Source organism: Podarcis raffonei, chromosome 2 (assembly GCF_027172205.1).
Source record: "Podarcis raffonei isolate rPodRaf1 chromosome 2, rPodRaf1.pri, whole genome shotgun sequence".
Lineage (NCBI taxonomy): Eukaryota > Metazoa > Chordata > Lepidosauria > Squamata > Lacertidae > Podarcis > Podarcis raffonei.
In genome coordinates, this window is record NC_070603.1 from 124,106,692 (window position 1) to 124,122,072 (window position 15,381).

Genomic DNA, 15,381 nt, shown 5'->3' on the forward strand with positions numbered 1-15,381 from the left:
GGGGCCTGAAACCCGACTGGAAGGGGTCCAAGTGATGTGCTTCCTCCTATCCAACTTGGTTGCTTTTGCATGGACGGTGCATCCGTAGGCATTTTTTTAAAAAAGTAGCACAGGCTAGCGTTTCATTTTCCTTTATTTTTTTTAGAGGTAGAAGCACTGCCAACATGCAACCCTTGCAAAAAGAGAGATCTGTTTCCTTCTGGCTGGGTGGGGGGCGCGATCTTGTTATACGTCTTGTTGCCTTCAGGGTGAAGTCAAATGGGCCTTAGAAAGCATTGCAAATAACAAGGCCAGTGGAAGTGATGGTATTCCAGCTGAACTATTTAAAATTTTAAAAGATGATGCTGTTAAGGTGCTACACTCAATATGCCAGCAAATTTGGAAAACTCAGCAGTGGCCAGAAGATTGGAGAAGATCAGTCTACATCCCAATCCCAAAGAAGGGCAGTGCCAAAATATGCTCCAACTACCGCACAATTGCACTCATTTCACACGCTAGCAAGGTTATGCTTAAAATTCTACAAGGAAGGCTCAAACAGTATGTGGATCGAGAACTCCCAGAAGTGCAAGCTGGATTTAGAAGAGGCAGAGGAACCAGAGACCAAATTGCAAACATGCGCTGGATTATGGAGAAAGCTAGAGAGTTCCAGAAAGACATCTACTTCTGCTTCATTGACTATGCAAAAGCCTTTGACTGTGTCGACCACAGCAAACTATGGCAAGTTCTTAAAGAAATGGGAGTGCCTGATCACCTCATCTGTCTCCTGAGAAATCTCTATGTGGGACAAGAAGCTACAGTTAGAACTGGATATGGAACAACTGATTGGTTCAAAATTGGGAAAGGAGTACGACAAGGCTGTATATTGTCTCCCTGCTTATTTAACTTATATGCAGAATTCATCATGCGAAAGGCTGGGCTGGATGAATCCCAAACTGGAATTAAGATTGCCGGAAGAAATATCAACAACCTCAGATATGCAGATGACACAACCGTGATGGCAGAAAGTGAGGAGGAATTAAAGAACCTTTTAATGAGGGTGAAAGAGGAGAGCGCAAAATATGGTCTGAGGCTCAACATCAAAAAAACGAAGATCATGGCCACTGGTCCCATCACCTCCTGGCAAATAGAAGGGGAAGAAATGGAGGCAGTGAGAGATTTTACTTTCTTGGGCTCCATGATCACTGCAGATGGTGACAGCAGCCACGAAATTAAAAGACGCCTGCTTCTTGGGAGAAGGGCAATGACAGGCCTAGACAGCATCTTGAGAAGTAGAGACGTCACCTTGCCAACAAAGGTCCGTATAGTTAAAGCCATGGTTTTCCCAGTAGTGATGTATGGAAGTGAGAGCTGGACCATAAAGAAGGCTGATCGCCGAAGAATTGATGCTTTTGAATTATGGTGCTGGAGAAGACTCTTGAGAGTCCCATGGACTGCAAGAAGATCAAACGCATCCATTCTTAAGGAAATCAGCCCTGAGTGCTCACTGGAAGGACAGATCGTGAAGCTGAGGCTCCAGTACTTTGGCCACCTCATGAGAAGAGAAGACTCCCTGGAGAAGACACTGATGCTGGGAAAGATGGAGGGCACAAGGAGAAGGGGGCGACAGAGGACGAGATGGTTGGACAGTGTTCTCGAAGCTACAAACATGAGTCTGTCCAAACTGCGGGAGGCAGTGAAAGACAGAGGTGCCTGGCGTGCTCTGGTCCATGGGGTCACGAAGAGTCGGACACGACTAAACGACTAAACAACAACAACAACAAATGCAATTTCCCAGAGGGAAAGAGAGAAAGGGAGGCTGGGTGCTCACCCTCCCCATCGCCCAGCACCTTCTCCTAGAAAGGGGCGTGGCTTACAAGAAAGACTGCCCCTCCCCCTTGCACCTCCTGCCGCCCTTGACCTCCCAGGAATCGGGCTGAGTGCAAAGCGCCTTGGGGCGCCGCAAACTTTTGTTTTTGGTGTTTTCGAAGTTACCAGCATGAGTTTGACCAAACTGCGGGAGGTAGTGGAGGACAGAGGTGCCTGGCGTGCTCTGGTCCATGGGGTCACGAAGAGTCGGACACGACTAAACAACAACAACAACAACGTCGGTGGCGAAGGGACGCGGGTGGCGCTTTGGGTTAAACCACAGAGCCTAGGACTTGCCGAGAGATTTTCTCCCCCCCCCCCATGAAGGGACGTGGGTGCACACCTGGTTCATCTTCGTTGCAGAGAAGAGTCAGTGAATCTCCCTGAAGGTGCATACACACAAACACACACACACACACACGTGTGAACGAGCACACACAGAACATAAGAAGGCCCTATAGTTGGAGCAGACCAAGGGTCCCATCTCGCCCCGAATCCTGCTCTCGCGGAGTCCCAGTGGGAAACCAGAGGCCCGTTTTGGGAATCTTGCGAGGAGAGTTTCAGCCCGAGAGCATCTCTCCCCTCGCTGCTCGGTAGTCCAGGCAGCAGCTGGAAAATGCTGTCTGCAGAGTTTGGAGTCTGTTTGGGTTCTCTTTCAGGGACCAAAGGGTCTTGATCCGGCCGTGCTCCTCCTCCTCCTCCTCCAGAAACCCCCTCCCCCGTCAATGGGGTGGGCGTGGAGTTGGGCAACTTCGCAAGGGAGCCCAAAGGGGAGGAAGCCGAAGGCAGCGCCGTCACGTCCGGCTCCCATGCGAAAAGTGGAAGGGGCTTCTCCCAGGAAGGGGTCGCTCTGTGGGTCGGAGGTTTGCAGGAAGTGGGGGGGGGGGGCAGAAGGAGCCCCTGGAGAAGCGAGAGGTTTCAGAAAGGTAAAAAGGGGCGCCAGCCGACCACGGACCCCTCTTCTCCGCTTTGCATTGCAAGAAAGGAAATCGAAATAGCTACGAAGGGAAGCGGATGGTCAGAGGAGAAAGAGGTAAAGATGCCGGTGGAGGGAAGGGGGGGGGAGGAAAAGGATAGAGAGACCCTTTCTTGCTCCCCCAAAAGCTCCTGCCTTGGGACGAGGGCGGGGAGGGGCGATGGGGTCGGAGAGAAAGGGGCACAGAGCCCCCCCATTAATCTCTTGTTCTGGGACCCATATGGAGAGGCTCGCATCCATGCAATGCAGCTGCAAAGCGTGGACCCCCCCACCCGCAGTGTTTCCCTTGCGCCGTCTCCTTTGAAGCCCCGCCCCACCAGACACGTTTTCCCACCAAGGGGGTGCCCCCAAAAGCCCCCACCCCCAAGCAGGGCGAGCCGTGCCAAGGAAGGCCAGAGGGTGTAAGGGAGTCTCTGGGGAAGAGGGGGGCAGAGGATGTTGGGGGGCTGAGGGTTGAATGGAAGCCTCCCTGGGGGTGAGACGCCATGTTGATAATTGGTAAGGGGGGTGGAGAAAGAAAGAGGCACGGGGCCTTTTTCTGGGATGCCTCCACCTGGGGTGCTGGCAGGGGGGTTTCTGCAGGGGCTGCCTTGGCTTCTCCATTGACCTAGAGAAGGATTCCTGCAAGCTGAACCCCCCCCCCATTTTGTCCCAGGGAAGCTGCTGCATTGGATGCTGGGAGCTCCAGAGCTCCAGACCCCTTGATCTGCATTCTTCCAAGCCAGACCATTGGTCCACTGGGAGAGGAGAGCAGAGGGGCACTTGAAGGAGTCCGTGTCAGGATAAAAAGGTGGGGTGTAGATAAGTAGAAGAAGAATAACAATCATTCTAAGATTGCTTGAGGAGGCTTCTAGTCAAAGCAATTGGAGCCTCGGGTGAAGCCCCTGAATGAGACCAGCCTGAGAAGAAAGAGTGTCCGACAAGGACCTGGGAGGCAGGGGGTTAAATTCCCCTGGGGGATCTTGCCTCTTGGCCTCACCTACCTCCTTGGAGGAAAAGGGGGGGTTGATAAATGACGAGTGAAACAAAAGACGACAGAGCAGAGACAGACAAATGCATCAGGAAGATGTTCCAGATCATAGAGGAAGGAGAAAGCAAAATGCAGATAATTAGTATTTTCAGAGAAACCTCAGCAGAGAAGGTTTTTTGGGGCTCAGTGTGACTTGGGAGTTCAAGGTGGGCGTGGATACCAAGGGGTCTTTAGACGATTTTTCAGGGATTATGATTGACATCTGTACTCCAGCAACCATATGAATCCAAGGTTCCCACAGTAAAAGAAGGTCTGGATGATGTCCCCAAAGGTGCCTGGCTTATATTCCAGAAGATGGCCTGGGGGTGTTCCAGAAAGGAGTGTCTCTCAGGTTCTGAGTCGGAAAGGGAGCCAGGTACAGTGACCCCCATTTGAAGGCTGGCTTCTTCTTTATACTCACCTTTTGAATCTCTTCCCGTGGAAACATCCCTGCTTCCACCTCCTCTCTCTTTCCCTTCTCCCCCACAATCAGGCCTCTGGACCTTTAATATCCACCTTTCCCCGTGTTGCAGATCTTCCCTGTTGGAGCACAGGTGAGGCTCTCCCTTGGGGTGGGGGGCGAGGAGTCCATGGCCCCCCACCCCAAAGGAGGACAGTGAGAGAGGCTTGGGCAGAGAAATCCTACAAGGATAGTGCTGTGTCCTGACTATGGGATCAGGAGCCACATTCCCTACCCATTATTGCCCAGGGGACTGATGGGGAATTATACGCCATTATAATTGCTCTGTGGTCTTTAGATGAAGTGTGATTAATAAATTTAATAAGTAATAATTGCTCTGGTAACCTCAAGATTAGATTGCTGCAATGTCTTATATGTAGGGCTGCCTCTGAAGAGGGTTCAGTAACTTCAGCTGCTGCAGAATTCAGAGGCCCCCCACCTTAAAATAACTACGCAAAATCTACAGAGACTCCCAGGTTTGTGTTGTCTTTGCTTCTTCACAAGATGAACTTTTTTATTTTATTTTTAAATAAATGTTTATTAAAGTTTTACAAATCAAAAAATTCATCATTTCACATAGATCATTCCATTAAATAAAGCTCACAGAAAAAACAAAGAAACAAAGATATATAACAAAAAAAGAAAAAAAGAAAAAAGAAAAATCCACTTTTTTAAAAAAAATTACAAAATTCCATACCCCTCTGTCCTGACCTCCTCACATCTCCCTTTTTTGTGTTCCTCTTTATTCCAGTCAAATTCAGCAAGTTCAAACCCTTATTCAAACCATGCTTAAATTATATTCTTCTAATTATTATGTCCCAAATTTTCATTATTTTAGCCCATTCCTCATCTTATATACTATGACATAATTTTATTCTGTTCATAACCCCCTTCTCCTTTTTAACATTCTTCTTTTCATTCACATTTAACCAAATCCCACAAGCCCTGTTACCTTCACTTCCCACATCATGTTAACACTCAAACATTTTGCAGTATTTTTGTAAATAGTCCTTAAACTTTTTCCAGTCCTGTTCCATCAGTTCTTCTCCCTGGTCACGGATTCTGCCAGTCATTTCAGCCATCTCCATGTAGTCAATCACTTGCATCTGGCATTCTTCCACGGTGGGTAGTTCTTGTGTCTTCCAATACTTGGCAAGAAGTATTCTTGCTGCTGTTGTTGCATACATAAAAAATGTTCTATCTTTCTTTGGCACCCGTTGGCCAACTATGCCCAAAAGGAAGGCCTCTGGTTTCTTAGGAAAGGTAAATATAAACACCTTCTTCAGTTCATTATATATCGTTTCCCAGTAAGCCTTAACCCTTGGGCACGTCCACCAAAGGTGAAAGAATGTTCCCTCAGCTTCTTTACATTTCCAGCACTTGTTGTCAGGCAGGTGATAAATTTTTGCAAGCTTGACTGGGGTCATGTACCACCTGTAAATCATTTTCATAATATTCTCCTTTAAGGCAATGCATGCCGTAAACTTCATACCGGTGGTCCACAACTGCTCCCAGTCAGCAAACATAATGTTATGACCTATGTCCTGCGCCCATTTAATCATCGCTGATTTAACCGTTTCATCCTGTGTATTCCATTTTAACAGCAAGTTATACATCTTTGACAAAATCTTAGTTTTTGGTTCTAACAGTTCTGTTTCCAATTTTGATTTCTCCACCTGGAAGCCAATTTTTTTTGTCCAAATTGTAGGCCTCTCTTATTTGATAATAATGAAGCCAATCTCGCACTTTGTCTTTTAATTTCTCAAAACTCTGCAGTTTCAGTCTGTCACCTTCTTGCTCCAGAATTTCCCAATATTTTGGCCATTTGGCCTCCATATTGAGCTTTTTCTGAGACTTAGCTTCCATAGGTGACAACCACCTCGGGGTTTTGCTTTCCAGCAAATCTTTATATCTTGTCCAGACATTAAACAGAGCTTTCCTGACAATATGGTTTTTAAATGCCTTAATGTGCTTTAACCTTGTCATACCACAAATATGCATGCCCACAAGATGAACTTTTTTTAAAGGTTTTCACAGTCACGTATAGCATCAATAATACTTATGCTTTACAGAGGAATTTAAGATAGGGAAAGGGACACGACAAGGCTGCCCAATTTCCCCATTGCTCTTTATTTCGGTCCTGGAGGTTCTGCTAAATATGATCAGAAGGGACCGTCTGATCAAAGGTATAAAGGTCGGAGCCAAACAATATAAATTGAAAGCTTTTGCAGATGATTTAGTACTGACTTTACAGGAGCCAGAATCTAGTACTAAAAGAGTACTAGAAATGATTCAAGAATTTGGTCATGTGGCGGGGTTTAAGTTGAACAAGTCAAATAGTAAAGTTCTGGAGAAAAATTTAACACCAATTGAGAAAGAGAGGTTTCAGAATGAGACAGGTTTAACATTGGTTAAGCAAGTGAAATACCTGGGGATTAACATGACATGGGAATTTATTTAAAGACAACTATGAAAAATGTTGGTCAGAAGTGAAAAAGGACCTGGAAATATGGTCAAATTTGAAGCTTTCCTTGTTGGGGTGAATTGCTGCTATAAAGATGAATGTATTGCCAAGAATGTTATTTTTGTTTCAATCACTACAAATTTTGGACAAAATGGACTGTTTCAAGAAGTGGCAGAGAGACATTTCTAGATTCGTCTGGCAGGGCAAGAAGCCCAGAATAAAATTTAAAATACTAACTGATGCAAAGGAAAGAGGTGGATTTGCCCTGCCAGACCTTAAACTTTATTATGAATCAGCAGCCTTCTGCTGGTTGAAAGAATGGCTGCTTCTTGAGAACACAGACATTTTGGATCTAGAAGGTTTTAACAATGTTTTTGGGTGGCATGCATATTTGTGGTATGACAAGGTTAAAGCACATAAAGTATTTAAAAACCATATTGTCAGGAAAGCATTGTTCAATGTCTGGATAAGATATAAAGATTTACTTGAAAATCAAACCCCAAGGTGGTTGTCACCGATGGAAGCAAAGGCTCAGAAAAAGCTCAATATGGAAGCCAAGTGGCCGAAATATTGGGAAATTTTGGAGCAAGAAGGAGACAAATTGAAATTGCAGAGTTTTGAGAAATTAAAAGATAAAGTGCGAGACTGGCTTCACTATTATCAAATAAGAGAGGCTTATAATCTGGACAAAAAAATTGGCTTCCAGGTGGAAAAATCAAAGTTGGAAACAGAATTGTTAGATCCCAAAACTAAGATACTTTCAAGAATGTATAACTTGCTGTTAAAATGGAACACTCAGGACGAGACGGTTAAATCAGCTATGATTAAATGGGCACAGGATCTTGGACATAACATTATGTTTGCTGACTGGGAAACATAGGTATGAAATTTACGGCATGTAATGCCCTAAGAGAGAATATTATGAAAATGATTTACAGGTGGTACATGACACCAGTCAAGCTTGCAAAAATCTATCATTTGCCCGATAATAAATGTTGGAAATGCAAAGAAAATGAAGGTACATTCTTTCACCTTTGGTGGACGTGCCCAAGGATTAAGGTTTTCTGGGAGATGATTTATAATGAAATGAAAAAGGTATTTAAATATACTTTCGTGAAGAAACCAGAGGCCTTTCTCCTGGGCATAGTTGGCCAATTGGTGTCAAAGAAGGATAGAACTTTCTTTATGTATGCAACAACAGCAGCAAGAATACTGATTGCAAAGTATTGGAAGACACAAGATTTACCCACGCTGGAAGAGTGGCAGATGAAGGTGATGGACTATATGGAATTGGCAGAAATGACTGGCAGAATCCGAGACCACGGAGAAGAGTTGGTGGAAGAAGACTGGAAGAAATTTAAAGACTATGTGCAGAAATACTGTAAAATTAATGAATGTTAAAATGATGTTGGATTGAAAATAAGTGGTATTGGTAATAAGATTAATAAGAATATGCAAATATGGATTGATAATGGATGAAAATATATAGTTATAATAGGTTAAGATATAAAGATAAATGAAAGAGGGTAAGGATTTGCTGAAATGTTTTTCTAAACAGGAATACAGAAAGGGGAGGTGTGAGGAGGTCAAGGAAATAAGTAAACAAGTCTAAAGATATTGAAAAATGGATTTATTTTTAATTTTTTTCTTTTTAGCTATTTGTTCTCTTTTGTACTTTGTATCTTTTTTCTACTTTTTTTTCTATGTGTGCTTTTTAGCTTGTTAATTTTTGTTTTAACTTTTTCTATTCTGTAAAATTGCTAATTTTTGTTTTAACTTTTTCTATTCTATGTTTTTTGTAAAACCTTAATAAATATTTCTTTAAAAAAACACACACAAGATGAACTTTTTTGAAGGTTTTTACAGTCACGTATAGCATCAATAAAACTTATGCTTTACTTATTTGACAAATGATAGACTCTGGTACGATGAGTCTGAGCTCATCTCCTTGCCTGAAACCAAAAAAATAAAAATAGAAAAACACTGAGCAGGAGAAATTGAGGAGTATATCCTTTCAGTATGCACTGAGACCCTACAGTATGAGTAGCTAATTTAAACAAAATCACTGATCCGATGAGCAGCAGCAGTGAACAATGTGATAGTGAATTGTCGTCGCTTGTCTCCACTGCCCTCACACACGTGTTGTGAAGAATCTTCTTTCATTATGAATGGTCTGTGTCACCATTAAGAAAAAGAAGTCAGAATAGGCCAATATCTATGTGTACTGTCCCTGGATCAAAGGACATTTCTTTAAGTTCTCAGAAGTTCTTAAACCTAGCACAAGGTTGTCCTTTGAACTAGCCAGGTGTTTAACTGAGAATCAATCACAATCTGTCCATCATTTGAAAAATAAGACTTTAGAGCCATCCTACCCCAAAATGGCAACTCTTGTTGTTGTTTAGTCGTTTAGTTATGTCCGACTCTTTGTGACCCCCTGGACCAGAGCACGCCAGGCACTCCTGTCTTCCACTGCCTCCCGCAGTTTGGTCAAACTCATGCTGGTAGCTTCGAGTACACTGCCCAACCATCTCGTCCTCTGTCATCCCCTTCTCCTTGTGCCCTCCATCTTTCCCAACATCAGGGTCTTTTCCAGGGAGTCTTCTCTTCTCATGACTCCTAGACATTCAATTTTGGGTGGCTGTAACCTTGATTTAACAAGACATTTGGCACCTAGCCTCTATATATGAGTTTCTAACACTGATCCTGTTATAAGATATTTATTAGCTTTTTCACACATTATAAGCCCACATATCACAACAAGAAACAAAAACATAAACCATAAACACACACAAAACACAAAAAACACCACATGTATAATTTCAATCCCTTATTTTCATAAAACTTATTTTCCCGACCTCCTCGTACCTCCCCTTACTGCATTCCAATCCCTAATTAATTTTGATCAACAAATCCCTCCCTAATTTCTAATAAATAATTTTAACCTTTCTTTTCATATTGCATAATGGTTACAGCGTACAACCTCATATTTTCAAAATCCACAACGTCTTAGCATTCAACAATTTTACAATGTTTCTTAAGATAGTCTTTAAATTTCTTCCAATCTTCTTCCGCCGTCTCTTTTCCCTGGTCTCGGATTCTGCCGGTCATCTCTGCCAGTCCCATATAGTCTATAACTTTCATCTGCCATTCTTCCACGGTGGGTAGTTCTTCTGTCTTCCAATACTTTGCAATGAGTATTCTTGCTGCTGTTGTAGCATACATAAAAAATGTCCTGTCCTTCTTTGACACCAACTGGCCGACCATACCCAGGAGAAAGGCCTCTGGTTTCTTCAGAAAGGTATATTTAAATACCTTTTTTATTTCATTATAAATCTTCTCCCAGAAAGCCTTAATCTTTGGGCACGTCCACCAGAGGTGAAAGAATGTACCTTCATTCTCTTTACATTTCCAACACTTATTGTCAGGCAAGTGGTAAATCTTAGCAAGTTTGACTGGGGTCATGTACCACCTATAAATCATTTTCATAATATTTTCTTTTAAGGCGTTACACGCCGTGAACTTTATACCGGTGGTCCACAACCGTTCCCAGTCTTCAAACATAATGTTATGACCAATGTCTTGTGCCCACTTGATCATGGCTGACTTAACTGTTTCATCCTGTGTATTCCATTTCAGCAGCAAGTTATACATTTTTGACAAATTCTTAGTTTTGGACTCTAACAATTCTGTCTCCAGTTTTGATTTTTCCACCTGGAAGCCATTTTTCCTGTCTGACTTGAAGACCTCCATTATTTGATAAGAATGAAGCCAGTCACGCACTTTATCTTTTAGTTTCTCATAACTCTGCAATTTCCATTTGTCAATTCTACGCATTCTCAGTCAGGAGGACAAACATGGCACAGGTGTGGCAGGTCACTGCAGCAGCTCCCTCGCCATCCATGCCTCTTGCTCCTACACACAGCATGAGACAGGACTCCTGGCCTCCCCCTCACACTCAAACTTAGAAGGGTGGTTTCTAAATCTAATAAATAAAAATTGGTGTGAGTGTTTCAATCTGGGATTCCAGCAGCCAGGCTCCAAAAGCCTTTTGCTGCTCTGCACTGCAAGGCTGACAGATGGAGGTCCATCTCCAAGGACATTAGCCTACCTGAGCACACCTTCAGTTTATTCCAAGCGCCAAGCCTTCTCACTAGTTCCATGCTACAGTCCCTAGAAAAACCTGAACCCTGGGTCTCCCAATATGGTTGCTATGCACCTCCTGGGGCCCAAGGGACTGTGTGGGTGATTAATAAATATCCAGAGGTCCAAAGGTCTAAGATGTGCCTCAGGGGTGGAATAATATTAGACGGAGAATGAAAAATGCCATTAGCAACTCTGATTCTGAAAAGTGGAGGGCACGTTCGTGGAAGGAGAACAGCTCCCTTTCCTGTCAGGCAGGTCCTTATTTAAAAAGGCAATCTCACAACTGTATTCTTAGATCAAACTATTAATGATGATTTAGTATTATGGAAGGTTGATGATGCATTCCTATTATTTGGCATTGTTTTACCTCATTGGCTTAAAATTTGGGACATAAAGAAGACAGGGAGGAATGTACAATATGTTGAAATAAGAGAAGGTGCTAATTGCATTTGATGTGTGTTACAGTCTTTGTTCTTTTCCTTGAAATACTAACAGGGGTTTTCCTCCCCTCTCATTTCCAAGCAGGTTATGGAGGAGACAGTGTGTCATCTGTAATTTCATTTGGAAATACGAAGAGACCATTTAAATGTGGTGAATGTGGAATGTGCTTCAGTCCATGTGCACAGTTAATAAACTCACATCAATAAACTCACAGAGTGGGGAAACCGTTTAAAGGTATGGAGTGTGGAAAGAACTTCAGACAAACTTCATCTCTTACTTCACATCATCTAACTCACATGAGTGAGAAACCCTACAAATGTATGCAGTGTGGATGGAAATTCAGTATGAGTAGACAACTTCTTGTACATCAAAGGATTCACGCAACAGAAAAACCATTTAAATGAGTGTGGGAAGAGCTTCTGTCATCGCATAACGCTAAGCAAACATCAACGGACTCACACAGGGGTCAAATATTTAAAGGTATGGAGTGTGGAAAGAGCTTCAACACTAGTGGAGTGCTTAGAAACCATCAATGGACTCACACAGGGGAGAAACCATTTAAATGTATGGACTGTGGAAAGAGCTTCAACACTAGTAAAGTGCTTAGAAAACATCAATGGACTCACACAGGGAAGAAACCATATGAATGTATGGAATGTGGAAAGAGCTTTTGTTCAGGTGATCATCTGAATTTACATCATAGAACTCACACAGGGGAGAAACCATTTAAATGTATGGACTGCGGAAAGAGCTTCACGCATAATGGAAACCTTAGAAGTCATCTACGGAGTCACACAGGGGAGAAACCATTTAAATGTATGGAGTGTGGAAAAAGCTTCAGTCAGAGTTCATCACTTAATAGACATCATCAAACTCACATGGATAAGAAAACCTACAAATGTATGCAGTGTGGGTTGATATTCAGTATGAGTATACAACTTACGGTACATCGAAGTAGTCACACAGCAGAAAAACAATTTACATGTGTAGAGTGTGGAAAGAGCTTCACCTATAAGGCAAACCTTAGCAACCATCAACGGACTCACACAGGGGAGAAACCATTTAAATGTATGGGCTGCGGAAAGAGCTTCACACATAATGGAAACCTTAGAAAACATCTACAGACTCACACAGTGGAGAAACTATTTAAATGTATGGAGTGTGGAAAGAGCTTTCGTTCAGATGAACATCTGACTTTACATCATCAAACTCACACAGGGGAGAAACCATTTAAATGTATGGACTGCGGAAAGAGCTTCACACATAATGGAAGCCTTAGAAATCATCTACGGACTCACACAGGGGAGAACCCATTTAAATGTATGGACTGCGGAAAGAGCTTCACACATAATGGAAACCTTAGAAAACATCTACGGAGTCACACAGTGGAGAAACTATTTAAATGTATGGACTGCGGAAAGAGCTTCACAAATAATGGAAACCTTAGAATACATCTACGGACTCACACAGGGGAGAAACCATATGAATGTATGGAATGTGGAAAGAGCTTTCGTTCAGGTAGTCATCTGACTTTACATCGTAGAACTCACACAGGGGAGAAACCATTTAAATGTATGGACTGCGGAAAGAGCTTCGCACATAGTGGAAACCTAAGAAAACATCTACGGACTCACACAGGGGAGAAACCATATGAATGTATGGAATGTGGAAAGAGCTTTCGTTCAGGTGATCATCTGACTTTACATCGTAGAACTCACACAGGGGAGAAACCATTTAAATGTATGGACTACGGAAAGAGCTTCACACATAATGGACACCTTAGAAAACATCTACAGACTCACACAGGGGAGAAACCATATGAATGTATGGAATGTGGAAAGAGATTTCGTTCAGGTGATCATCTGACTTTACATCGTAGAACTCACACAGGGGAGAAACCATTTAAATGTATGGACTGCGGAAAGAGCTTCACACATAATGGAAACCTTAGAAAACATCTACGGAGTCACACAGGGGAGAACCCATTTAAATGTATGGAGTGTGGAAAAAGCTTCAGACAGAGTTCATCACTTAATAGACATCATCAAACTCACACGGGTGAGAGACCTTGTAAATTTACATCATCGAACTCACACAGGGGAGAAACCATTTAAATGTATGGAGTGTGGAAAGAGCTTTGGTCAAAAGGGAACTCTAAGCCTACATCTACGAACTCACACAGGAGAAAAATGATCTAAATGTATGGAGTGTGGAAATAGCTTCAGTCACAGTCAAACTCTAAGAGTACATCAACAGACTCGCACGGGAGAAAAACCATTTAAATGTATGTAGTGTGGAAAGAGCTTCTGTCATAGTGGAATGCTAAGAAATCATCAAAGGACTCACACAGGGGAGAAACCATATACAGCAAATGTATGAAGTGTGGAAAGAACTTCAGTCTAAAGGAAACTAAGAGTACATTAACAAACTCACACAGGTGAGAAACCATTTAAATGTATGGAGTGTGGAAAGAACTTCAGTCAGAGTGGACACCTTACAAAACATCAATGGACTCACAAAGGAAGAAACATTTAAATTCCAGGAGTGCAGAAACGGCTTCTGTTTAATGGAGTACTTACAAAATGTTTACAGACTTATATGGAAGGAACCATTTAGATGTATGGAGTGTAGAAAGATTTTTCCTCAACAAGAAGAGGAGGAGGAGGAGGAGTTTGGATTTGATATCCCGCTTTATCACTACCCTAAGGAGTCTCAAAGCGGCTAACACTCTCCTTTCCCTTACTCCCCCACAACAAACACTGTGTGGGGTGAGTGAGGCTGAGAGACTTCAGAGAAGCGTGACTAGCCCAAGGTCACCCAGCAGCTGTATGTGGAGGAGCGGAGACGCGAACCCGGTTCAGCAGATTACGAACCACCGCTCTTAACCACTACACCACACTGGCTCTCTCAAGGGTTCATTTCTTCCTTCTAATGAACAGGCTCCTATAGGTGGAAATCAAATTTAAATGCATCCCATATATGTGATGATCTGGTGTTTCAATGTAAAGTTGTACTTTCATGTAGTAATCAAGGTAACGTATCACAATAGTTAGTAAAGGATAAGTAGCTTTGTACAGTGTACCTCAGGTTACGAACAGCCTCGTCGATGATCATTTTGGATTATGACCATTTCAAACCCGGAAATGAGTTGGTTAAACTAGAATTATAGGAATGGCAGCATGACATGCATTATTTTAATTGCGGCCCAGGACCCACGTACCTACGGGACCGCCTCTCCCGGTACACTTGGTGGAGGACCTTAAGGTCCACAAATGACAACATTTTGGAGGTTCCAAGTGACAAGGTGGTTAGATTGGTCTCAATCTAAAAGCCAGGGCCTTTTCAGTACTGGCCCCAACTTGGTGGAATGCTCTGTCACAAGAGACTAGGGCCCTGCGGGACTTGACATCTTTCCGCAGGGCCTGCAAGACAAAGCTGTTCCACCTGGCCTTTGGTTTGGACTCAGTCTGACCGTTGTGTTTGCCTCCTCTTACGGTTTTGATCTGTGGGCTACTTTTAGAATGAGGCTGCATTTTAAATTGCATTTTAACCTGTATTTTAAATTGGTAATGTTTTTTTTCCTATTATGTTTTTACTGTAATTTTACTAGCGTTAGCCACTCTGAACTCGGCTCTGCCCGGGGATGGCGGGGTATAAATAAAACTTATTATTACCGTATTTTTCACTCTATAGGACGCACTTTTCCCCCTCCAAAAATGAAGGGGAAATGTGTGTGCGTCCTATGGAGCAAATGCAGGCTTCAGGCAGCTATCCACAAGCCTTCTGAGCCCAGCGGGAGTTCCCGCCGGGCTCTGAAGGCTTGCGGATAGCTGCCTGTTCTGGGGGCTGGGGTCGGGGGAAGCTCGGGCTTTCCCCGTCCCAGCCCCGCGGCTAAAAACAAAGCCGTGCGCAGCTTCTCCCGGCTGGACAGGTTGCGCGTAGCTAAAGAGGAAGCCAAGACAGCTGTCTTGGCTTCTTTGCTTTTTGGGGCTGTCGGGGGGGGGGGAATAAATTTTGTTTGACCCTTATGTTTCCCTTCCCTT

The 15,381-nt window shown here is 43.2% G+C and overlaps 2 protein-coding genes across 7 annotated transcripts in view; one reads left to right on the forward strand and one right to left on the reverse strand.

Annotated features, from left to right (window-relative positions):
• The window catches only part of LOC128409348 (zinc finger protein 721-like), a 30,818-nt gene extending 15,979 nt beyond the window's left edge, over positions 1 to 14,839 (forward strand). For 5 of the 6 annotated variants that reach the window (XM_053379724.1, XM_053379723.1, XM_053379725.1 and 2 more), the window contains 2 exons: positions 11,819 to 12,859; positions 13,404 to 14,838. In XM_053379724.1, coding sequence (XP_053235699.1) covers positions 11,819 to 12,859; positions 13,404 to 13,531 — 1,169 coding nt within the window. In that variant the 3' untranslated portion in view covers positions 13,532 to 14,838. Of the gene's footprint in view, positions 1 to 11,818; positions 12,860 to 13,403 lie in introns of all 6 variants that reach the window. The other variant, XM_053379726.1, reaches the window with a different exon arrangement.
• The window catches only part of LOC128409384 (zinc finger protein 470-like), a 420,794-nt gene that overhangs the window by 57,372 nt on the left and 348,041 nt on the right, over positions 1 to 15,381 (reverse strand). The window lies entirely within an intron of this gene.